General features: G+C 44.5%; 1 protein-coding gene across 2 annotated transcripts in view; it reads left to right on the top strand.

Moving 5' to 3' along the window:
* Positions 1 to 27,267, top strand: part of INPP5D (inositol polyphosphate-5-phosphatase D) — a 168,839-nt gene that overhangs the window by 61,576 nt on the left and 79,996 nt on the right. For both annotated transcript variants that reach the window (XM_040348937.1, XM_040348936.1), the window contains exons 3-5: positions 4,711 to 4,858; positions 5,297 to 5,459; positions 24,127 to 24,267. In XM_040348937.1, the coding sequence (XP_040204871.1) occupies positions 4,711 to 4,858; positions 5,297 to 5,459; positions 24,127 to 24,267 (452 nt within the window). The remainder of the gene's footprint in view (positions 1 to 4,710; positions 4,859 to 5,296; positions 5,460 to 24,126; positions 24,268 to 27,267) is intronic.

The following is a 27,267-nucleotide window of genomic DNA, read 5'->3' as shown; positions in this document are numbered from 1 at the left end:
TGTGTGTTGTCTCTCTTTTGGTCTTATGTGATTTCTATGGTTTTTGTACTGTATTGGTTTTATGGTGTTATATTGTTGTTTTATTATTTGATTTTAATTGTGGTACATATTTTATATTGTTACTATGTTAATTTATGCCTGTAACACTCAGTCCTGTTGTGAATTGTTAAGGTCTGGAAGCGTTTCGATACCTTCGGGTGATTCTACGCTATACAAGCAATAAGCAATAAACAATATTGGCACGACGTTAAGTCGTGCCGACTTCAAAGTAGTCCCTGCACTACTTTGGTCCAACTTCCATGCGAGTTCATGTCCATAGACCTCAATGTTAAACCCTCAAGTAGCATGCAAATCGTACCTGAATAATATAGACACGATTTTAGTACGATTTCCCCCCAAAATCTATGCGAGAAACTAAAAGCTCACAACACCAATCGCATTCTGCGATCCACCAACCAAAATCTACTTCAGATACCCAAAGCCAGATACAAGTCCAAAGGAGAACGAAGATTTGCGGTCCAAGGACCCAGACTATGGAACGCTCTACCAACCACCATCCGATTGGAGGTAAACCACCTGGCCTTCAGGAGAAAGATCAAGACCCATCTCTTCTGAGGGCCCAGGGAATGGATACCAAGCGCCCAGAGGCGATTCAGTTTGCATGTGTTGCGCTATATTAGTTTCTCACTCACTCAGTACGATTTTGTAAGCACAAGAAGCTTTTTGACCCTTGTCCCACCCAATCCTTTCAACATAGTAGCCCCTCCCAAGCACATTTTTCTAGCACATATTCACTTCCTGGTTATTCCCTCAGGAGAAATGTGCTCCAAACAGCCCAAAAAAAAAAAAAGGTGTCCTTGTCCTCCGCTTCTTCTCCTCCTCTTCTTCCTCATGCACTGCTACTGCTGCAGCAGCAATGACAACTGCTGTGACAATATATTGAGTAGCAAACATTTTCTGTCACAACACACCACACCACAACAACCAGGAAGCAAACAGGAACTAGAAACAACTATGGCAGGAAAAGGAATTACCTCACACCATGTATGTTTTCATTGGTTAATGCCAAAGTTGTGGCAAAGTAGTACTGATCCGAAATCGCGGTAAAATTGCAGCAAAGTCGCACAACTTTGAAGTCGTACAAGTGTGAAAGGAGCCTTATTGTGTCTCCACTCTGGATGGTGGAGCACCAGCGCCACCTTTGGACAGCAGCAATGTCAGTCTGGGGAGAAGGTAATGTTGGATGTACTAGCAGATTTAGATTGATTACCAAATTGAAGCTGAGCTCCAGCTAAAACTTTTTAAGCAGTTGAATAACAGTTTTTTTTTCCTTTTGGGATGAAGGTTTTACATCAACAAAGCTGAATAAAAGTTGATCATTGTAAGAACTACTATCAGTGTTATATGGTTCGTCTCCAACTTCCAAGGCAGGGGTCTCAAACTGGTGGCCCTCCAGCTGTTGCAAAAAGTCCCATGAGGCATTGCAAGGCTGAGGCCTCGTACACACGTCCGAGGAACTCGACGTGCCAAACACACCGAGTTCCTCGTCGAGTTCTGTGTTGAAGCCGCCGAGGATCTCGGCGGGCCAACTTTCCTCATTGAACAACGAGGAAATAGAGAACATGTTCTCTATTTGGCCCGACGAGTTCCTCGTCGGCTTCCTCGGTGAAAACTGTACACACGACCGTTTCTCCGATCGAGTTTCTGGCTGAATTCTGCCGAGAAACTCGGTCGTGTGTACGGGGCCTTGACAGTTACAAGCATGACTTCCACACAGAGACATGATTGGACTTGTAGTTTTGCAACAGCTGCAGGGCCACCAGTTTGAGACCCCTGTTCTAACGGCTTGTTTACACTTGCGGGCAGTCTCCGAAAAGTAATCCACAGTGGATCGCTTTTCAGAGAGGAGTACCAGAGTGGCCAAATGTTTTTTTTTTTAATGGGAATACCGTGCCATAAACACAAGTCTAATGTTTAGTTAGCTGTTGCAGCATGTCCCTATTCACTTGAATAGGTTTTAGCAGTAGTACTATCCACCAAACTTGACAGGGGGTATTATTTTTGCCCTGACTGCAAAGTAAAGCACCAAGGCCACGCCATGAATATTAGCTGTCATGTTAATTTAAGATGAGTGGTTGGGGAGCAGTAAAACCGCAGCTCAACTCCCTACTTTTACCACCTTCCCCCGACCACAAGTATAAACGAGCCTTAACTGCCACTTTTACTGCATAGCTTGGTCTGTTAAAATTGAAAAATAATAGACTTAATGGCCAAATCAACAGGTGAAAAAAAAATGCATATAAGAATTGGAAAGCTGCAAGATATAATACCAATTTAACTTTGTTTTTATGTAACTGGCCAGCAATGTTCGCCAATGCATTTGTAGAGTTTTCATTGACGTCTATAGGGACATCTCTGTCTTTACATCCAAAAGCAGGCCTTGCATTTCAGGTACACCTAACATATCTGCTTTTAATATTATTTAGGAGAAGATTCAGTTTTTATGTATTTATTTAATGTGAAACTCTGAATGAATTCACAGGAATAGTTATGCAGTCAGATACATTTTGTGTTAACTGTCATTTTTCTGTCTAATGCCGCATACACCATTTTTCGGGTTCTAAAAAATTCCCTTTTTTTTTTAATGTCATTAAAAACGATTGTGTAAGGGCTCCAGAGCATTATTCACAATCTAAAAAATGGCCATTAAAAATTTCGAACATGCTATTTTTTCACAACGTTTTTAACGTTGTCGTTTTTAAAGTGGAGGTTCCCCCTAAAAAAAATGTCTAACAATACATTCGGAAGACTGCTTGCAGGTAGGCTGGCTTTTTTTTTTTTTTTTTTTCGTACATACCTCGATATCGCCGTTTCATCCCTCGGCTTCTGGGTATGATTCTTGCTGTACCTAGTTGATTGACGTTCCTCCGACTGGCGCATACTGCGCGTCACGACTTTCCGACAGAAGCCGAACGTCATTGCGCAGGCGCCGTATAGAGTCGGCTCTATGCGGCGCCTGTGCAGCGTCGTTCGGCTTCTTTCGGAAAGTCGTGACGTCAAGTATGCGTCGGTCGGAGGAACGGCAATCAACTAGGAACGCCCAGCCCCACAAGAATCATACCCGGAAGCCGAGGGATGAAACGGCGATATCGAGGTATGTACAAAAAAAAAAAAAAAAAAGCCAGCCTACCCGCAGTGTAAGCAGTCTTCCGAATGTATTGTTAGAATTTTTTTTTTTAGGGGGAACCTCCACTTCTTTAAGGTTGTAAAAAATGGTCGTGTGTGGGCTTTAACGACGTGAAAAAAACGCACATGCTCAGAAGCAAGTTATGAGACGGGAGCGCTCGTTCTGGTAAAACTAGTGTTTGTAATGGAGTAAGCACATTCATCACGCAGTAACAGACAGAAAAGCGCAAATCGTCTTTTACTAACACGATATCAGCAAAAGCAGCCCCAAGGGTGCCGCCATCCGAATAGAACTTCCCCTTTATAGTGCCGTCGTACGTGTTGTACGTCACCTCGCTTTGCTAGAGCATTTTTTTCACGATCGTGTGTAGGCAAGGCCGTTTTAATGATCGGGTTGAAAAAAACTTTTTCTAGACCCTTAAAAACTTCATTTTTTGGAACCCGAAAAACAGTCGTGTGTGCGCGGCATTACTTCCACTTTCCTGTAACAGCAGCTGTGCATGGTGGCTCAATATGACTGTGAAGTTCAATAGAGACCAGGGTTGGATCTACTGCTTTCAGTAATGTACCAGACCTGGTCACACCCACGCGCTTCCTCTGCAATACACTCCTTATCAAGGGGTGTGACTATTAATCAGCTCTCTCCCATCACAGACCCCTGCACTGCGAAGCAGCATTTTACTAAGAGGAAAATATTTTTGTAAGGGTACAGGACTATAAAGAGATACAATAAATGTGAGACTTAAAGCGACACTAAAGTACATTTTTTTATTTTTTTAAAATAACAAACATGCTATACTTACCTCCACTGTGTGGCTCGTTTTGCACACAGTGGCCCCGATCCACGTCTTCTGGAGTCTCTCGGCGGCTGTCATGGCTCCCCCCCGTGATACAGCGGCGGGCATAGCCGCCGACTGTATCAATCGGCCTCGCCCCCGGCGCGCCGCGTCATTGGCTGTGATTGACATCAGGGCCAGCCAATGGCTGCGCTGCTATCAATCCGTCCAACCTAGCCAATCAACGGCCAGGCTGGGAACCGAAGAGGATGACGGGGACGAGCGCGGGACTTTTCGAGGGGCGAGGTAAGTAAAACGGGGGCTCGGGGGGGCCGGTGCTGTCAGATGTTTTTTCACCTTAATGCATAGGATGCATTAAGGTGAAAAAACATTTACTTTTACAACCCCTTTCAGTTGAGCTCTAATTTGATCAAGTTGGGTTGTTAAAATAAATCTAGACTGAAGAACACATTATTGCATTATTAGATTACAACATGTAATATAATGAAGCCTACCAGTCCTGAAACTTAATAGTTACATTATTTATTTATTTTTTTCAAGCCTTTTCCCTTTATTTTTGTAATCTTGCTGCAAGTTTTGGGTTTACATAAGCCTTAATACGCGGTTTTACAACTTCTTATTGTTATTTGTATAGTGTTTGTATTTATTTTAGCCAGTATGTTAGTATTGCTGTTTACATTAGTGTTTTAATACTTGCAAAGTAAAAATGTATATGATTTATACGCAGGCATCAGAAGGTGTCCCCATGCGCTTGTTTGTAAACCTACAGGAGCTTATCGACTTTTACCGGAAAGAGAATGTTGGACTGGTCACTAACCTACGGAACCCTGTACAGCGTGAGGAAGAGGGACCTGAAGAGCCTGATGAAGATCAGGGTATGATGTTACTTTTCTTAATTTTTGTTCCCCATCTCTCCATGAATTAGGAATCAATATTCCTATCACACACGCTCCTGGCAAAGTGCTGGTATATTTTTAAATGCCAAAGGATGCCTGTTGATGCCTCCAGAAATTCACTGATTATGTAGCACTATGCCTGTGCGATGCAGCACATTATCAGGGGGCTGGCTGAAAAATCTATGAAGATACAACCGGCCCCTCTAAGGAACTTCACGGAGATAGGTAGCCCCCAAAGAGTAAAGAGCAGAAGGGGAATGGGAGAAAGTGCATTGGGAGGGTGAAGGTCCACTTTATACACTACTCACATAGTATCATACGTTCTGTAGATTTATTTATTTATTTAAAATCTTGTGTCTGACACCTGGTCTTTTGGCCTATTCATTGTATTTATTGATGCCGCATATGTCTTTACAGACCCTCCCCCCCCAAATGTGCCACCTAGGAATTTTACCCCAACGTTGCTATCATCAGAAGTAAAGGAATGCCCTTTGGTCGCAGAAAAAAATTTGGTTGGGAACAGTCTGATGTTCATTTCTGAAGCATTTCTACAAAGACTACAGGACATCGACACTCGCAGGTAATTCCAGACATTTCTGTGTGTACTGCTTAACATCTAGAAGCACCTCTTTGAAGTAATTTCTCATACTGGGCCTGTATTGCACAAACATCCACTATTGGGGTCAGTTTATCAATGTATCCTGCTTTATCAATGTACATTCTACCTGTACTTGCCTTCACACTTGGTTCAGTACATCTGTTTTCACTGCAGGAGGTGGTGTATGTAGGTTTTGTGCTGCCCTAGGCCTGACTAAACTTGTGCAACCCCTAATTTAAATATAATCCACCCCTTCCTGTCAAGATCACACCCCTTCCCATTTAAGACCTACCCTGAAATTTTCCAGTGGGGACACTAGTTCTGAGGGCCCTATTTGTAGAGGGGGGGGGGGGTCTTAATCTGCAGAGATTTTCTCTCTCTTCCTGTTTGGCTATGGGGTAAGGTGACCAGATTTTTAAAATTAAATCCGGGGACATATTTTTTCTTTACTACTAATGGCAACAATCAGCGACTCTCTGCCCGTCGCGGCTCGCCTCACAGCCTCTCCAGTCTTAGGCCTCGTACACACGACCGAACATGTCTGCTGAAACTGGTCCGCGGACCAGTTTCAGCGGACATTTTCGGTCGTGTGTACGGCCTATCGGACCGTTTTCCAGCGGACATTTGTCCAGCCGACCGTTTTCCAGCGGACAAAAATTTCTTAGCATGCTAAGAAACATGTCCGCTGGAAACCTGTACGTCGGACATGTTCGGTCCGTCAGACATGTCCGCTCGGCCGAAAGCCCTCTCATGCGTCGAAGTAATTTGACGCATGCGTGGAAGCATTGACCTTCCAGGGTCGCGCACATCGCCGCGTCATCGCCGCGGCGACGGCGCGGCCACGTCACCGCGTATCCTGTCCGCACGGATTTCTGTTTGATGGTGTGTACAACCATCAGACAGAAATCTCCGAGCGGACATGTCCGATGAAAACGGTCCGGCGGACCGTTTTCATCGGACTGTCCTCTCGTCTGTACGGGGCCTTATGTACACATATTCGCCAGCACACCAAGGATCATTGAAAAAACGTCCAAAAATGTAATGCATAATAGCGATCCAAAAAGCAACGTTTCGAGGTCACGCAGGACCTCTTCGTCAGGCAAAAGATCTTTTGCCTGACGAAGAGGTCCTGCGTGACCTTGAAACGTTGCTTTTTGGATCGCTATTATGCATAAAATTTTTGGACGTTTTTTCAATGATCCTTGGTGTGCTGGCGAATATGTGTACATGATTTGCTTTCCGGTTCCCAGCTGGTGATCGTTTCAGCACCCTTTTACTTATTGGCCATTTTCCTGGAAGGTGTGCAGTTGGAATATTTTGTGACTGTACGGGGCCTTACTCTTCGGGCCCCGGCTACTACTGGATGGGGAGCGGAGGAAGATCACTCCGCCAGGGAAGGCAAGGAGATAGGCAGGTGGCAGGCCAGGATTTGAGCCAAGGCAGAAGAACATGCGAGCGAAGCTGAATGGGCAAATGCGCCCGGAACTGAAGAAATATTCCCTCCGCTCCGACCAGCACATGATCATCAGAAAGGGGCACAGATAATGGGAAAAATACACCCCCCTAAGCTAGTAGGCACAGCGGAGCGGGGGTGTGTAATTCTAATTTTTTTATTTTAATTCTGCACTGATTGTCTTTAAAATTGCCCCTGCCCCCTATTAAATCAAATCTGGGGACAAAACGAGGGACAGACTTGGTCCGGGGACAGTGTCCTCAATCAGGGGACTGTCCCCTGAAACTGGGGATGTCTGGTCACCCTACTATGGGGCAGGAAATTAAGGGAATTTCTGCTAAATTTATGGAGGACTAAGAGGATATAACCATGCCAGTGGTGCAGCAGAAAACATATAGCACAGTGATGAAGGTGAATGTGGTCCAGGCAGTGAGCAAAGGAAGGATTGGGGGCAGGAACAAATAAATCCATCTGTTTATTTTTCTCATCAGCAATCAACAGAAATAAGATTAGGATTCTTTAATATGTACAACTGACACAAGCAAAAGGATTGCAGGAGAGTCCTACTACCTACCTGCCAGGTATAGGTGACCATGTCAGTGTCCCTTTTGTCTGCACCATCCCTATCATACCGGCAGCAGTGCGGCCGCTTTATGGAGGCGCCAGACCGATTTGTCTTGCGGCCCAGTCCACTTCATAAAAAAGGCAAGCTGGCGGGGACTCTTTTCATGCTGCCCCCTGCAAAGTGCTGCCCTAGGCTTGGGCCTTGTTGGCCTAGGCCAAGATACAGTGTTGAGTGCAGGTGCTACCCTTTCCTGCCACACCAAAATCCAATATACGCTGCCTTTCTCCCATCATTAGCTCTTTCTTCACACAAATAGAGTTTTATTGGTGTGATTAAAGAACACAAGGCCTGATTTACAGAACATTTATAAAAGTGTTTGTATTTTCAGTGGGAGGTACAAAGTTACACAATTAGTCAGACTGTCATACTGACCATCCACTGCCCTGACACTGTCTACTGCCCTTCTGACTGACACCATCCACTGCCCTACCAACCCCATCCACTGCTCTACCCACACCGTTCACTGCTCTACCGACACCGTCCACTGCTCTACCGACACCGTCCACTGCTCTACCGACACCGTCCACTGCTCTACCGACACCGTCCACTGCTCTACCGACACCGTCCACTGCTCTACCGACACCATTCACTGCTCTACCGACACCGTCCACTTCTCTACTGACACCATTGTGGTGGCAAAATTGGCTTTGTGCAGAGCATACCACCATTTTGCCCTGTGCTAAAAAGCACATACTCCGTCTTAATGAAATAAGCCATCTTTAAAGCTAAATAAATTCACTCACCATATATTCCCTGCCATTCATTCAGTAACAGACCATTACACCAGCTTGTTCTCAGTCTAGCTCCCAGTCATGACTGCCCTGCCGATGCCCTCACAGGCAGTTTTATTAAAGACCCAGCAGGAAGTGATGTCACAACATGTGACCTCCTCCATAGGAAATGAGCTCACAGGGTGTGAGCTCCACCCAGCAGATGCCCATATACGGAAACCCTTCCAACAGGGATTCAATACAGTAATATAACAATAACAAAATAATACAACAACACCACAATACAATACAATGAATAGAAATACATACAATGAATACAAATACATACAATGCTAGCTAAAGTCTTATGGGCGTGTCTGGGCAGGGAGTGCATGTGCCCCCCTGACTCCAGAAACAATCACAAGCTCTCATATTAATCGCTAATCGAATCCTTAATCTGCGCCATTCCATAGAATAATGCATATCCAGATTATACCCTTATTAAAGGTGGAATGGAGGCTATCTACAGGCGTACGCTACGAATCCCAAGCCGTGCTGATCAGACAAGACCCAGATAAGAGCACACATCTGTCCATAACCACTAGTGTGCCTGCGGAGTGAGCGCATCCCCTCCTCAATGATCGTCGGTGCTAAATGCACAGAGGGCCCCTCGCCGGCGGACATACGCCCACGCCGCAAACATCACACTGCAACCTCAAGGCATTTTCTACTACCAGACGAGATTCAACCAGCCTCAGACTGCCCCAGTCAGTTCTATTTAGAACGGGTTGCGGAAGTACTAAAACTGGGTGCCATTATGACAATACATAATAAATACATCTTCAAATGTCCACCACACCATCCACTGCCCTACTTACCCTCCTCTGCCCTACTAACTGACACCAATTGCCCTAATGACTGAACCATCCACTGCCCTACTGACAACGCCCACGGTTCTACTGACTGACACTCTCCTACTGACACTGTCCATTGCCCTACTTACATAATTTACTGCCCTACTGACACCATCCACTGCCCTACTTACCACATCCTTTGCACTACTAACTGAAACCATTCATTGACCTACTAACTAACACCATGACACCATCCACTTCCCTATTGACCTCGTCCTCTGCCCTACTGACACTATCTACTGCTTAACTGACACCATCCACTACACTACTGACACTGTCTACTGCCCTACTGACACTGTCCACTGCTCTATTTTTGCCATGTACTGCCTTATTGACCCTATCTTCTGTCCTAATATCTTCTGACAACGTCCACAGCCCCACTAACACCATTCACTGCTCCACTGATACCATCCACTGCCCTACTGCCACATCCTCTGCACTACTCACCCCATCCTCTGCCCTACTAACACCGTCATCTGACCTCTTGAGCCTGTCCACTTCCCTACTGACCAGAGTACACTGTCATACTGACCCTGTCCTCTGCCATACTGACCTCTGTACACTGCCCTATATTCTACTGAACTCTGTATACTGCAATACATCCTTACTGACTGCTATACACTGTTCTACCTACAACTGAACTCTATACACTACCCTACACACAACTGACCTATGTACTCTGCCCTATATACTACTGACCTCTGTACACCCCCTACACACTACTGACCTCTGCACACTACCCTACACACTAATGACCTCTGTACACTACCCTGCACACTAATGACCTCTGTACACTACCCTTCACACTAATGGCCTCTGTACTCTGCCCTATACACTACTGACCTCTGTACACTGCCCCATATACTACTGACCTCTGTATACTGCCCTATATACTACTGACCTTGGTGCACTGCTCTACATACTACTGACATCTGTACATTGCCCTATAATTGGGGCTGAAATTAGTTGAGAATGTCAGTCTTCAGTACCAGTTGTTCTGCCTTCATGATGGACTCCTGTGTCAGACTTGTAGAGGTGGCCAATTACTCTTCAAATATGAAAACATTGGGAATGAGAGTGAATGAGTTTCTCACTGAAGCTAAATTTTAAGGTGGGTTATATTTTTATTTTACAGTGACATAATATATTTTTCTAAGTTTCCCTCGTGTTGCCCTTACAATTTACTGAGACCTTTCCAGTTAAGTTCTTAAAAAAAGGGGGGGGGGTTCTGAACCCCAGAGTGATCTGGTGTACTTTGTTCTCCTTTAGATGTGGTAGATCTCCACCTCACAGATTTACTGCCCCTGCTATAAAGCATTATCCAGTTTGCTCCAGAAGGGGAAAAACCTAATCCTCTGGTATTCAGACATTCTCTGGTTCATCAAAAAACATACTTTTCTTCATTTTCTGACATGCATCTAAATTATGAACAGTTGCTTTAGACCTCATTAATATTGCTCTTCAGTCTTGTATAATATAGCCTTATTAAAGTAAATTAATTTTACTTTACACTGTCTCCCACAAAAGATAATTTACACTTGCAGTAGTAATTTACACTTGCAGTATGGCAGCATATTTCCTCCAGGTCTGTCACTGTACTAATTCATTGAATGTGTAAAATGAAATTCACTTTGGCTTCAGCCATGTTGACCTGCATAAGCACTTTCCCGACACCTGAAGCTGCTGCATACAGTCACCCATGGACCTCAATTAGAAGATGTGGCTGTATGCGGGTATGTACTGGTGGTTGTGTAAAACATGTGCACAGACGTTGGCACCAAATGATGGTCTGCATTTGGGAAATAAATCTGCGTGCGTGAACTTGCTTTACACAACCCCCAGTGCATGCCCGCACACAGACATATATTCTAATTGATGTCAATAGGCAGCTGTGCACAACAGCTGAGGACTCTGAACCCTGCATGACCTCTTTATGACCGTATGCATAAGCCTTAATTGTGCATGCTTGATTTCCCCCAACATGCTTCTTTATTGCACGTGGCAAGTAGTACATGCCGGTGCCCATTTAACATTAAACAGTGACCACCCAGGAGAATCTGGTTCTGTTAGTGAATTTTTACTCACAAGGGTCTCTTAGGGTTGGTTCACCAAAAAAACTATACAAATACACACATTAACACAGCAACGTAGACATCTCAGAGCAGAAAACATGATCAACATGACTAGAACATGTACTTCAGTGAACTTTGTCTGAAAATTGGTGGGTGCAATAGCATGAATGCAGTGGCGACTGGTGCTCAAATTTTTTTGGCGGGGAGCAAACAAATAAAAAAAAAAGAAAAAGACAATTGCAGCCTCACTGTGCCCATCAAATGCAGCCACTGTGCCCATCAAATGCAGCCACTGTGCCATGCCATCAATTGTCGCCACTGTGCCATCAATTGTCGCCACTGTGCCATCAATTGTCGCCACTGTGCCATGCCATCAATTGTTGCCACTGTGCCATCAATTGTTGCCACTGTGCCCATCAATTGTCACCACTGTGCCCATCAATTGTCACCACTGTGCCATGCCAAATGCAGCCACTGTGCCATCAAACGCAGCCACTGTGCCATTCCATCAATTGTTACCACCGTGCATCAATTGTCGCCACTGTGCCCACATCAATTGTGCCCACTGTGCCCACATCAATTGTGCCCACTGTGCCCACATCAATTGTGCCCACTGTGCCCACATCAATTGTAGCCACTGTGCCCACATCAATTGTAGCCACTGTGCCCACATCAATTGTAGCCACTGTGCCCACATCAATTTTCCCCACTGTGCCCACATCAATTGTAGCCACTGTGATAATGGAACTTTTACATGCATCATAAAAGTACTTGTGTAATATAAGATACAGGAAGTGACTAGATGAACAAGAAGCTTACATTTGATGATGCTAAATAATATTTACATACTGAACTGGGAAGAAGAATCATATTTTTTGATTAAGCCATTTAGCTTAGCACTTGCAATAAAAATTATTTACCAACAGGACCGCCATCAGGGGGGTACAGGCAGTATACCTGTAAGGCCCCATACTCACGAGCAAACATGTCTGCTGAAACTGGCCCGCAGGCCAGTTTCAGCAGACATGTTTGGTCGTGTGTGGGCGCGAGCGGGCCGAATTCCAGCAAACATTTGCCCGCCGGGCCTTTTCCCAGCAGACAAATATTCCTGGACTTGTTTTAAAACAGCCCGCTGGAATTCAGCCCGCTCGGACATGTACGGTCGTCAGTACAGACCTACCGTACATGTCCAGGCGCCCGCCGTCCCTCGCATGCGTCGAATGACTTCGACGCATGCGTGGAAGCATTTTAAAGGCGGGCCGCCCACGTCGCCGCGTCATTGTCGCGGCGACACCGCGTCATCGACGCGGCGACACCGCGGACACGCCCCGCGTATTGTTTACGCGCGGACTTCTGTACGATGGTGTGTACAACCATCGTACAGAAGCCCTCTGGCAGACATGTATGGTGAAAACGGTCCGACGGACCGCTTTCACCATACATGTTTGTCCGTGTGTACCCGGCCTAAGGGGCCCAGATGGCAACCCCCTTTGTTTAAATTTTATTTTTTTTGTAAGGGGCCCGAAGGTCCCCAGGGCCCCGGATGGCAACCCCCCCTTTTTTTTTATACAAATATATATATATATTTTATTGATTTTGTTTTTATTAAAGGGCCCAGGGGTCCCCAGGGCCCCGGATGGCAACCCCCCTTTTTTGATAAAAAAAATGTTTTTAATTTTTTTTTTATATATTTTCCTTTTTCTTAAAGAGCCCAGAGGTCCCCAGGGCCCCCGGATGGCTACCTCCCTTTTTTTTTAATAATTTAATTTTATATATATCTTTTAAAATGTTTTTTTTGTAAGGGCCCAGAGGTCCCCAGGAAACCCCCCCCCCCCTTTTTTTTGTTTGTCAGCACCCAAAGCCCCCTGACCTCAATTTGCAGCGGCAGCACCGCCTGTTTCTTAATCCGTGGCACCCCCCTGCTTCTCAATTAGTGGCGGCACCCCCCCCCGCTTCTCAATTCGCGGAAGCCCCTCCGCTTCTCAATTTGAGGCGGCACCACCCCCCCCTCCCATTCCCTGCTCCAGGGGGCCCATGCCTGAAGCTGTATAAGGGACCCCATAATTCCTGATGATGGCCCTGTTTACCAATTACCACTTTCAGAGGCCAAGTAGTTGGTACATTTGATAACACAAACCGCAATCACTGATTGTGTCAAGGGAAAAGTCACAAAAGTAATAACAACATAGACAAACTGCCCCAGAAAGAATGAAGAAGGAGAAGAAGAATGGTCAGCAACTTACAATAAAGGCAAACATTTAACAGAAGAGTTGCTAAATTCCACAAAAGTACACTCTTCATAGCTTTTACAGGACTGCAGCAAAAGCTCTGTGTCTTAGGCTGAGTTCACACTATTGCGAATTGGATGCAGGTTTCCCCATATCCAATTTGCATGTCAGGATAGTGTGCCCAGTTCACACATCTCCAGGATGGCTATGGAGCGAGTTGCACAGGAGTCTGTCCTAATAAATACTGTACACTAGTGGCTTCAAACTGCGGCCCGTGGGCCAGGTGCAGCCCTTTGCTTACCTTTAACCAGCCCTTGGGACACTATTCCTCCCTCTGACTTCAACAATGGGGTATTATTCTTTCCACTGACACAATGATGGGACACTATTTCTGACACCAATAATTGGACAATATTCCGTCTTCTCCTAACCACAGGGGTGTTATGTATTTTTTTTTCTCCCACTGACTGCCAAGTCTGAGGCATTATCTACTCCCACTGGCCACAGTCCGGTTCCTCGAAAGTCTTAAGAAGGTTTGTTTAGAAGGTTTGGAGAACGCTGCTGTTCACCATGTCATTTATCCCAGGGAAAACCAGTGGTAGCCAAGACAACAGATGAGGATGCACAACCTGCTAAAAGAAGCACAAAGTCTACACCCTGAAACAGTCTAAATTGGAATAGATTTTGCTCAGTATTTTATTTTTATTCTACTTTAATAAAGGTTCCATGATATACAAACGGTACAACGGATTTTTTTACGACTGATTGTTGGCTCAAACTTGTCTTGCTGTAACAGGCGCTCCGTACGTCTGTTTCCTTACTATAGACTGGCGCTTTCAGCGCAGTAATGCATTTCATGCTGGAACGCATACAGTGCTCGCGCGATGACGTCATGGCCCGGCGCCACCCTGCGTTCCAGCGTGGAACGCGGAAGTGCGCTATACACGGCACCCTGTTTGAATCACTGCAATGCACTCCAGCTGATCTCCTGCCTATAAAGGCATTCAATGGAGATACAGCTGGCATTCTATTATTGTCAGCGGTAGCCTGCCAGCCATAGCCTGTCAGCCATAGCTCAGCTACATAACACATGTAGCTGCCTTAGCTCCCTTTGCTGGAACACCGCTCCATGAAACAACTACTACTTTGCTGCTAAGACTTCCTACAACAACTGCAATGCTGGGAACTACCTTCATGTCTTGAACACCTTGTACCATGGACATTCCATCTCCTGCTTGAAGATATCTACAAACGGATAAGTAGTCATTCCTTCACTTGTAGTTCTATAGGAAGAACTAATGCTAATGTTTCATCTATTACAATTTAAGTATTACAAATACTGTGTGGATATTACCATATCCTATGGGAGATACTGTTGTGCTAAAGTTTGTTGCAAAGGAGTATATTAAAGGGACAGCTACCTCTAAATTAATACAGCAATATTTAGTTCACGTCTGCAACTATATTTAGCTGAGCTATACTGCCTCTCATATGCAATAGTATTATATCTACAATATTCACCTCAAGTATGCTACTATAATTACCTGAGCTATATTGCCTCTCATACGCAAGTACTATCACTCAACTAAAGTACCTGTCATATGCAAGTAACAGTTGTCACTACAACTTCTATTACTACGAGCCTGACATAAGTACAAATCCTCATAGGCCTTGTCCTAATTGTTTGAACATGTTCGCTCTAACTTTTCTATGCTAGGGGTTGATGCTATTTCATAGCATCTCCCCTAGTGGCCTAATACATCTCTACATGCCAAGGTGATATGATGTAGAGAACCCCCAGACTCCTGTTACGAGGAGAGACGCCTGGGGTCCCTTACTGATAATCACCTGCATGTAGTGGTGTATTGGGATTTTGTCCTTGAACTAATTTTTAACGCTAAGCTCTGGTCGCATGCTGTAATGCGTCCATGCTTAGTAGCTCAATGCCTTTCTTTATGTGACACAGAGATGATGTATAGATCCCCCAAACTCCTGTTACGAGGAGTGACGCCTGGGGCCTAATACTGAGTTGTCGCATAGAGAATCGCATTGAAGACCTTGCTAACCGCAGTTGTGGTTCACTCCGTTCACCAGTGCTGTTACACTTGCATATACACACGGTCACACAAATGACTGAAATTCCGAACGTCAAGAACACGGTGACGTACAACACTACGACGAGCCAAGAAAAATGAAGTTCAATGATTCCGAGCATGCATCAAATTGATTCTGAGCATGCATAGGATTTTTTGTGTGTCGGAATTGCATACAGACGATCGGGAATTTCCGACAAGAACTTTTGTTGTCGGAAATTCTGACAGCAAATGTCTGGTGGAGCATACACATGGTTGGATTTTCCGACAACAAGCTCACTTCGAACATTTGTTGTCGTAAATTCTGACCGTGTGTATGCGGCATTACACTTGCAGCTTGAGTCACTAGGCAGCATAATACAAAACTACAATGGATTATAGTCACAATTAGAAAAGTACACCATTATGCCAGTACACAATACAAATAAAAATAAAAAGGAAGGAAGGGAATTGACGCAAGACCTAGTTGCCAGCAAGCTCCTCTATCAGCTATTAAAGGGCATTCAAATGCCATCACATATATTCAGTTCTGCTCAGTAATCTTTGTACTCCATTTCCAAAACCAAAAAGATCCTAGACCATCTTACTAAACCAAGTACTCCTTATTGTGTAAAAAAACAAAAAAACTTATTTTCAGGGCGTTTGTGTATTTTAGGGATGAGCCAAACACCCCCTGGTTCTGTTCGCACCGGAACATGCAAACAGACAAAAATGTGTGCGAACATGTGAACACCGTTAACCACTTAAGCCCCGGACCTTTAGGCAGCTAAATGCCCAGGCCAGGTTTTGCGATTCGGCACTGCGTCGCTTTAACAGACAATTGCGCGGTCATGCGACGTGGCTCCCAAACAAAATTGGCGTCCTTTTTCCCCCACAAATAGAGCTTTCTTTTGGTGGTATTTGATCACCTCTGCGGTTTTTATTTTTTGCGCTATAAACAAAAATAGAGCGACAATTTTGAAAAAAATTCTATATTTTTTACTTTTTGCTATAATAAATATCCCCCAAAAACATATATAATTTTTTTTTTCCTCAGTTTAGGCCGATACGTATTCTTCTACCTATTTTTGGTAAAAAAAATCGCAATAAGCGTTTATCGATTGGTTTGCGCAAAATGTATAGCGTTTACAAAATAGGGGATAGTTTTATTGCATTTTTATAATTTTTTTTTTTTTTTTACTACTATTGGCGGCGATCAGCGATTTTTTTCGTGACTGCGACATTATGGCGGACACTTCGGACAATTTTGACAAATTTTTGGGACCATTGTCATTTTCACAGCAAAAAATGCATTTAAATTGCATTGTTTATTGTGAAAATGACAGTTGCAGTTTGGGAGTTAACCACAGGGGGCGCTGTAGGAGTTAGGGTTCACCTAGTGTGTGTTTACAACTGTAGGGGGGTGTGGCTGTAGGACTGACGTCATCGATCGAGTCTCCCTTATAAAAAGGATCACTCGATCGATACACCGCCACAGTGAAGCACGGGGAAGCCGTGTTTACATACGGCTCTCCCCGTTCTTCAGCTCCGGGGAGCGATTGCGACGGAGCAGCTATAAACGAATAGCCGCGCCGCCGTCCCGGATCGATCCCCGAGGGAATCCGCCCGCCGCACGCAGCGGGGGGGTCCCGATCGGACCCCCCACCTGCTAGAAGGGAGGGACGTATATATACGCCCATCTGCCTGTCCGTGCCATTTTGCGGACGCATATAGTCATGCGGCGGGCGTTAAGGGGTTAAAGATTTATGGGAAACGTAAAAAATCAAAAGTGTTCATTTTAAAGGCTTATATGCAAGTTATTGCCATAAGAAGTGTATGAGGCCGTTTGTTCAGGAGCAGTGAATTTATTAATGCTTAAAGTGAAACAATAAAAATGAAATATTCCTTTAAATAGCATGCCTGGGGGTCCCCTTAGTCTGCCTGAAAAGTAGTGCATCTTTCCCATGTTTATAACAGTACCGCAGCAAAATTACATTTCTAAAGGAAACATTTTTAAATTGTTTGCGGCTGTAATGTATTATATATATATATATATATATATATATATATATATATATATATATAATATATATACTGTGTGTGTGTGTATGTGTGTGTGTATATATATATATATATATATATATATATATATATATAGTGAAAAATCATTAAAATTTTATTCATTTTTTTTAAATGGCATGGGGGTCCCCCCCAAAAATCCATGCTAGGCCGTTCAATTTTTTTTTAAATGCCCTCAACATTGGGAGGGTGCTTTGTGGTCCCCCCCAAAGCACCTTGTCCCCATGTTGATGGGGACAAGGGCCTCGTCCCCACAACCCTAGCCCAGTGGTTCTGGGGATCTGCGCACAGGGGATTATCAGAATCTGGAAGCCCCCTTTAACAAGGGGGCCCCCACATGCTGGCCCCCCTATGTAAATAGGTATTGGGTACATTGTATCCCTACCCATTTACCAAAAAAGTGTCAAAAAAATTTAAGACAACAGGAGACAATTTTTGACAATTCCTTTATTTAAAAAAAAGAACCCCTGAATAAAACCCCTAAGCCTCCCATGGGCTCATCATTCACCAAATCTAGACATCAATGAATCTTTATGGAAACTTTTTGAGAACAACTCCCATTTATAATTTTTGTCCCAAACGAGTTACACAGAAATAATTGAAAACTGAATGTGCTGTATTACCGTAGCTAGCATTCTGCCTAGCATTGTTGATTAAACTTCATCAATCAAGAGATAACAAGGAAATATTTTCTCAAACTGCAGTCAGTTTTTTTTTTTTTGCCATCTGTGTCTCATTAGGGAGTTTCCATTCCCTTCCTGTCCTGTAGACAGTTTCAAGGAGTACGTTTTCCCATAGGAAGTTTTTTTTCTTGCATTTCTGTTCTGGTGACAATTTGCTATTTAACTTTACTTTCATCCCCAGTGACACTGATGAGCAAGGCAGCTAGAGAGAGTAAATCTCTCTATCAGAGACACATACAGCTATTAAAAACCTGCAGGTGGTTCTAACCCCTCGCCATGAGCATTGCTAGGATATTAAAAGACGAGCGACATCTTTGGATGCCCAAAAAAGAATAACAATGTGGTGCATGGTAAACAGTGGGTATGGCCAAATTGCGTTACCAGTGGAAGGGGCTTAAGGGAGCATGGTTAAAGCCAGCCATAGATGGTTTGAATGTCGGCAGGAACCGGACGAGATTCAAACCATCTATAGCAGTGTTTCTCAATTCCAGTCCTCAGGCCCCCCCAACAGGTCAGGTTTTCAGGATTTCCATTATTTTGCACAGGTGATTTGATCAGTTTCACTGCCTTAGTAATCACCACAGCCTTTTCATCTGAGGGAAATCCTGAAAACCTGACCTGTTGGGGGGGCCTGAGGACTGGAATTGAGAAACACTGATCTATAGGCAGGCGGATTGTACATAAGTCGATCCATTGATCGATTTGGGTACAACCTGCATTTTGAATTTCTACATGCAATTATTGCCAGCGTCTATAGCCTCTAGCAATAATCACTTTGCTCTCCCGACCGGCACGGCTCCCTGTGCCACTACCGGGAGAACACACTAGCTCTGCGGGAGGAATTCCCCCACTGATGTGGTTGCAGGAAAGGAAATTACATCTATGGCCTGCCTATATAAATGCAAATCCTCTTTGTACTCCCTGAATATGCTTTGATTCCTGTGCCACAAGCAAGAGTCTGGTACACATGGATCAACCTCAGCACATTCATTGTTAAAAATAAAGCTCTTCTATTGCATATGATTTTGTCCACACTGAAAATAGTTCTGAGAGCTAACACTTTGTCTGAGTCTACCTTAAAGAATAACTTAATTAAAGTGGTTCTAAAGGCAGAAGGTAAATAACCTTCTGGGTGCAGAAGCCCCCCAGCCCCCCCTTGTTCTTACTTGAGCTCCATCTCGATCCAGCAATGTGCATGAGAGCAGACACTCTCCCAGCTCTTTCTCTCCTCATTGACTTACACAGCATCCAGTGAACCAATGAGGAGAGAGTAGGGGGTGGGGTTGAGCTGTGTGCTGAGTGCAGGGGTCAGGAGCATTTAATGCACAGAGGCAGGAGGCAGGAGTATTTAACACACAAAATGCAGGGATTAGGAATAAGTAATTCACAAACTACAGGGGTTAGGATTATGTAACCCACAGAGTGCAGGGATCAGGAATACGTAACTTAGAGTGTAGGGGTTAGAAACATGTACCATATAATGGTCAGAAATAAATAATACACAAAATCCAGGGGTCAGTTGTGTGTGCGCACCATGTGCAGGGGACAAAAGCATTTACCTCACAGAATGCAAGGATCAGGAATGTACAGTGCCTTGCAAAAGTATTCGGCCCCCTTGAACTTTGCGACCTTTTGCCACATTTCAGGCTTCAAACACAAAGATATAAAACTGTAATTTTTTTTGAAGAATCAAAAACAAGTGGGACACAATCATGAAGTGGAACGAAATTTATTGGATATTTCAAACTTTTTCAACAAATAAAAAACTGAAAAATTGGGCGTGCAAAATTATTCAGCCCCTTTACTTTCAGTGCAGCAAACTCTCTCCAGAAGTTCAGTGAGGATCTCTGAATGATCCAATGTTGACCTAAATGACTAATGATGATAAATAGAATCCACCTGTGTGTAATCAAGTCTCCGTATAAATGCACCTGCACTGTGATAGTCTCAGAGGTCCGTTTAAAGCGCATAGAGCATCATGAAGAACAAGGAACACACCAGGCAGGTCCGAGATACTGTTGTGGAGAAGTTTGAAGCCGGATTTGGATACAAAAAGATTTCCCAAGCTTTAAACATCCCAAGGAGCACTGTGCAAGCGATAATATTGAAATGGAAGGAGTATCAGACCACTGCAAATCTACGAAGACCTGGCCGTCCCTCTAAACTTTCAGCTCATACAAGGAGAAGACTGATCAGAGATGCAACGAAGAGGCCCATGATCACTCTGGATGAACTGCAGAGATCTACAGCTGAGGTGGGAGACTCTGTCCATAGGACAACAATCAGTCGTATACTGCACAAATCTGGCCTTTATGGAAGAGTGGCAAGAAGAAAGCCATTTCTTAAAGATATCCATAAAAAGTGTTGTTTAAAGTCTGCCACAAGCCACCTGGGAGACACACCAAACATGCGGAAGAAGGTGCTCTGGTCAGATGAAACCAAAATCAAACTTTTTGGCAACAATGCAAAACGTTATGTTTGGCGTAAAAGCAACACAGCTCATCACCCTGAACACACCATCCCCACTGTCAAACATGGTGGTGGCAGCATCATGGTTTCGGCCTGCTTTTCTTCAGCAGGGACAGGGAAGATGGTTAAAATTGATGGGAAGATGGATGGAGCCAAATACAGGACCATTCTGGAAGAAAACCTGATGGAGTCTGCAAAAGACCTGAGACTGGGACGGAGATTTGTCTTCCAACAAGACAATGATCCAAAACATAAAGCAAAATCTACAATGGAATGGTTCACAAATAAACGTATCCAGGTGTTAGAATGGCCAAGTCAAAGCCCAGACCTGAATCCAATCGAGAATCTGTGGAAAGAACTGAAAACTGCTGTCCACAAACGCTCTCCATCCAACCTCACTGAGCTTGAGCTGTTTTGCAAGGAGGAATGGGCAAAAATTTCAGTCTCTCGATGTGCAAAACTGATAGAGACATACCCCAAGCGACTTACAGCTGTAATCGCATCAAAAGGTGGCGCTACAAAGTATTAACTTAATGGGGCTGAATAATTTTGCACGCCCAATTTTTCAGTTTTTTATTTGTTAAAAAAGTTTAAAATATCCAATAAATTTTGTTCTACTTCATGATTGTGTCCCACTTGTTGTTGATTCTTCAAAAAAAAATTACAGTTTTATATCTTTATGTTTTGAAGCCTGAAATGTGGCAAAAGGTTGCAAAGTTCAAGGGGGCCGAATACTTTCGCTAGGCACTGTATAATGTGAACAGTGCAGGTGTCAGAAGTATGAAATGCACACAGTGTAGAGGTCAGGAGAACAGAATTAATAAAGTATAGGATTCAGAGCTTGGTGTCGCGCACCTGGTCGGAGGCCAAAGTGCTAAGAGGGCTTCCCTTCAGCTAAGTGCAGTGTGCCCATGAAGGTGGTAACAGGTAGAGCTTTGCTCAGGTAAGCAGGTATTTCCAGCTGCGAGGTGATGAAGAGATGCCCGCTGGGTGGCGGCTGACGAGCAGGGTGCACTGCAGGGCAGGAGTACCAGCTGAGACTTGGCAGCAGGGAGAGCCAGGAGCAGAGTCAGGAGCCAGGCTAGAAGTTATGCACGGAAGGTCAGCCAGGAGTAAGCAGCAAGCAGGGTCAGGAGTCAGCCGGGGTCATTCACTGGTAATCAGGCTGTAGCAGAGTCAGAAGAGCAAGCCAGAGGTCAAGCACAGATTAGCAGGCAGAAGCGGGGTCACTGGAACAAGCCAAGGGTCAAAGCTGGGGATGGAGACAAGACAGGTCAAGGGCAAGCCAGGTCGGTATAGGAAATGCAATAATACCAAGAACAGGAACATCCAGCAAGTAATGGCTCATACTGCTGGCTTCAAATAGTTGACTGGGCGCCAGAATCTGTCACATATTGCGTGCGCTTGTGTGCACTGACACATGGATCCTCAAGGCTGTTTGTGATTGTGCACGCATGCACATTCGCATTGGCGAACTTCTATGTGCCAATGGCGATTAGCTTCTTGTACAAACCATCCTCATCAAAAATCCCTCCTTGTAGCACAAATCCTCTTCCCTCGCCCAAAATACTTCTTCCCAGCACCAACCACCCCCCCAATACTCACCCACCTAGCACAAATCCCCTCCCAATCCGCCCTCCCAGTACAAATCCCCCAACACCAAAATCCCTGCTCCCGGCACAAATCATTCCCCCTCCTAAATCCCCCCTCCCAGCACAAATCCCCCCACCAAAAAAAATCTCCCCTCCCAGCACAAATCCCTCCAATCACTTCTTCCAGCACAAATATTTTACACCTCCCCAATCCCCTTTTGCAGCACAAATCCTCTCCCCCCCAGGCACAAATATTTATTATCACCCCATCTACCAGGTCATTGTGTCCCCACATCCCTCCCTGAATTTACAGACCTCAGGTGTCCTGCGGGTCAATGCCAAGGCATGTCCTTCCTTTCAGGCTCTCCCTTATGTTGTGTCATGGGATACGTCAGAGCCGAGGAGGCACGTAGGGGAAGCTACCCTCAGCTATCTTTCTAACAGGCAGCTAGCAAAGAGATATGCTCAGTGCTGCAGTGGCAGACAAGCCCAGTGTTGGAAACCTGGGGCCCTCCTTAGGAGATGAGGGGCACGTGCCATGGATACCACGCGCTAACAATAACACTGCCCTCACTCACTACTCCATCCAAATATATTAAAAAAGGTTTTATCTTTTGTAGTCTTTTAAATGTATACATTAGCATCACCCCTAAGGCCCCGTACACACGACCAAACATGTATGCTGAAACTGGTCCGCGGACCAGTTTCAGCATACATGTTCGGTCATGTGTAGGCGCGAGCGGGCAGAATTCCAGCAAACATTTGCCCGCCGGGCCTTTTCCCAGCGGGCAAATATTCCTGGACTTGTTTTAAAACCGTCCGCTGGAATCCTGCCCGCTTGGACATGTATGGTCGTCAGTACAGACCTACCGTACATGTCCGAGCGCCCGCCGTCCCTCGCATGCGTCAAATGACTTCGACGCATGCGTGGAAGCATTTAAAAGGCAGGCCCGCCCACGTCGCCGCGTCATCGCCGCGGCGACGGCGCGGACACGCCCCGCGTATTGTTTACGCGCGGACTTCTGTACGATGGTTAGTACAGCCATCGTACAGAAGTCCCAGGGCAGACATGTACGGTGAAAACGGTCCGACGGACCGGTTTCATCGTACATGTTTGCCCGTGTGTACCCGGCCTTACACAGCTTCAGGCATGGGCCTACTGGAGCAGAGAACCTGGGGGGGGGGGGGGGTGCTGCGAATTGAGTAGCGGTGCCGCAAATTGAGAAACGGGGAGGGCGCAAATTGAGCCGTGGGGGGGGGGGGGCCTGAGGAGCTGACAAAAAATGACAATTAAAAAATTTAAACAAAAATTCCGGCCAGGCCCCTGGGGACCATCGGGCCCCTTACAGGTGTACTGCCTGTACCCCCCTGATGGCGGCCCTGATTAGCATACATCGTCGTTTCTGCACTTACCTGTTTTATCACCCAGGAAACTGAAAAAAATTATTCTGTGTTTTTTTCAAGTGAATTTGATGAACAAGTCTTGAACAAATGTATAATACTTTCTATGAAAATACAGTAGACAGGTGACTTTTTAGTATTTCTATGTGTTTTAATGTAAAATGGGGCGGTTTTCCTACGGAAAAGGAGGCAAGCTAAAAACTCATTGATAAAAATAAGATTTGTGTCAGTGAACTTCAACCTACAAAGTGTAGCAGCCCCTAGCAATGCATTATTGATAGTCTTTTTATTTTTCTAACTTTTCTCCACTGAAAAAAACAACCATTTTACTTGCTAATTTTTGTGTTGTAGCGTTCCAGAAGAGCACTTGCAGGCCATTCGTCAGTACTTGAGTCTGCACATGAGCAGCGATTGTGAGATGGTGCGCAATGGATCTCAGAGCCTCCCACAGTTCAAGAAGCTTCTGATGACTCTTTGTACCGGGCTGTACAGGTAATGAGATGCAAATGTTACTGAACACACTCAAAATGTCATTTTAGGAAGTGTTAGCTGTTTTTGGCATTTTATATTTCAGGGAGACATGTAGGTTTTAAAACAAGTTTAGAATTGTTGCCTTAATTCCTAGAATATAGGCACATTTGTATAAACCTATCAAATTTATTTTACACTTAGAGCAATGAATTATTAATTTATTTTTCTCTGTTCAGCTGTGCTGATTAACCCCTTGCCACCTAGGCCAATTCTAACTTTTCTCTCCTACAAAAAAAATTTTTTTTGCTAGAAAATTACCCCCAAACATTATATATGTTTTTTTTTTTTTTAGCAAAGACCCTAGAGAATACAATGGTGGTTGTTGCAACATTTTATCTCACACGGTATTTGCGCAACAATTTTTGGGGGAAAAAACTGCTTTGGGCTTAAAGAAAAACAAAAAAAAAACAGTTAAAAATCCTCATTGGCGACACTTTACATTTTTTACTGGTTACATGTTTTGAGATACAGAGGAGGTCTAGGGCCAGAATTATTGCTCTCGCTCTAACGTTCATGGCGATACCTCACATGTATGCTTTGAACACCGTTTACGTATGCGTTCTATTCTTTTTTTTGTTTTATTTTTATTGTTAATTATACTTTTTTTTTTTTTTTAGTTTGACACTTTAAAAAAATAAAATACACATTTTGATCACGTTTATTCCTATTACAAGGAATGTAAACATCCCTTGTAATAGGAATATGACATAACATGACAGGTCCTCTTTACAGTGAGATGTGGGGTCAATAAGACCCCACATCTCACCCCTAGGCTGGGAAACCTGAAATAAAAAAAATAAAAAACGATCTTGACTTCCCAGCCGAGGCGGCACCGTTTTTTTTTAATGCCTCCGACGATCATAGAGACTCCGGTCGACCATCTGGCCTGCTGGAAATCACTAGGGGGCTGATAGATCCATTCTCTGACACACCGATCGCAGCGGTGAGTCGGTAGAAGAATCGGCGGGAGGGGGACGGGAACGTGCCCTCTCGCCTCCCGTCATTGTGTAGGCAATCACTGGCTGAAAAGATGATATCCGAATGATGCCTGTAGCTGCAGGCATCATTTGGATATCCCTACTCAAAGTCAAGGACGTCATATGACGGGCAGGGGGCGGGAAGTGGTGTCTGGTAGGAGTGCCTCGATCACAAGACTTGCTGAGAGCCTAAACTGAGACTGATTTAAATGATTTTATGAAGGGGGAGGGCTATAAAAGTTGTTGCATAAGAGACACCTATATTTAGCCCTCCATGGAGATATCTTTGTAGAATATTAGCAGAGAAAGTAAGAATCTTTCCCCATGAGAAAAGGAGATGTCAGTCTTTTAGTACATTTGCTGTTTAGTGATTTTATTCTAGATATTCTTGGTTGTAAAATTACTCCTACAAATAGACATTTTGTTACTTGTTACTTGTACAACAGAAAATAGGTTAGAATGAAGGAAATATAATGGCCATCATTTAACACCATAGTGAAAAGGTCACTTATGCATAGTAAACCAAACCTACCCATTAGAAATGAACACTTAAGTGGTTGTAAGCCTCTGAAATGAAAAATGAATAGGGTATATCCCTCTATAGCAGGGATCTTCAAACTACGGCCCTCCAGCTGTTGCGGAACTACACATCCCATGAGACATTGCAAGACTCTGACATTCACTGACATGATGGGAATTGTAGTTCCTGAACAACTGGAGGGCTGTAGTTTGAGGACCCCTGCTCTATAGTGTGTACTTGCCTCAATTCAAAGCACCAAGTCATTTCCATGTTGTAAAGCGCTGCGCAAACTGTTGGCGCTTCATAAATCCTGTATAATAATAATAATTTATGCCTCCTTTGTTTTGCCTATGCTATCTGCATTAGTCACTTCTAGAGGTGACAGGCTATCCTGACACCACAGAATCTCAGGAGACGGCCCCACCCCTCTCCAGCACACAGCAGGTGGTTGACAGCCTCAGCTGGGCATGTTTCCCTATGGGACTGTGTAGAGGGGGACTGGGTCCATTTCCCTCCACTCATGTTTCAGATTACACTCAGCTCTCCTATCTATGCTGTGCAGTATGTGATATCAGATGTCCGCCCCCTGCTAGCTGGAGCTGAGAAAAACCCTTTGTCCTGTGTGTTTTAGACATCTGTAGAATAGAGATGACTACAGATAAACAGGTACAGCTAATGTAGGAGGATTTGTTTAATCTCAGTGTATCAGTCACTTTAGTGGGTATATCTAAGACCCCTTTCACACTGAGGCGGTTTTCAGGCATTTTAGCTCTAGAAATAGCGCCTGTAAAGCATCTGAAAACTGCCTTCCATTCATTTTGGTGTGACTTTTCACATTGGGGCAATGCGCTTGCGGGACATTAGGAAAAGTCCTGCAAGCAGCATCTTTGGGAACGCTGTATTTTTTTCTCAAAAATAATGTTTATTGACACATCTGACAACAATCACAGATACATTGTACTATACCGAACTGTATCAGTCATTCCAGAAAATATTAACATAGTATATAACTAACCAAAAAAGGTCTCTCCTGCATTCAGTACAGTTGACATCATTTTACACATTTCCCACCAGGCGCAACTGGGCTCCATCCATCACCCCGGAACTGTGCTTCCACCTCCCACGCCCGCCTCTAAACTAATAGTCTCTCCAGAACCAGTTCCAGAGGAGCCAACCCAGGGGTATCCAACCATGGCGCCCACAGAAGATCAAACTTCCCCCGTCGGCCCCTGTGCTGATAAATATATTTCTCCATGCGCAGCGTAACTCCCATCTGTGTTATCCATTCGTTGACCTTGGGAGGCTCAGTCGCCTTCCAATGACGAAGGATAAGTTTTCGGGCCTGAAAGAGGGCCCTGCCAACGGCCTGCTTAGGGTTGTCCTCAAGCGTTATATCGTCCAAGATGCCCAGGACACAGACCTTCGGGTCCTGAGGGATCGTGGCCGAGAACGCAGTGGACAGAG

This window comes from Rana temporaria, chromosome 4 (genome assembly GCF_905171775.1).
Source record: "Rana temporaria chromosome 4, aRanTem1.1, whole genome shotgun sequence".
Classification (NCBI taxonomy): Eukaryota; Metazoa; Chordata; class Amphibia; order Anura; family Ranidae; genus Rana; species Rana temporaria.
The sequence above is the reverse complement of the archived record's forward strand: the minus strand, read 5'-3'. Positions and strand labels throughout refer to the sequence as shown.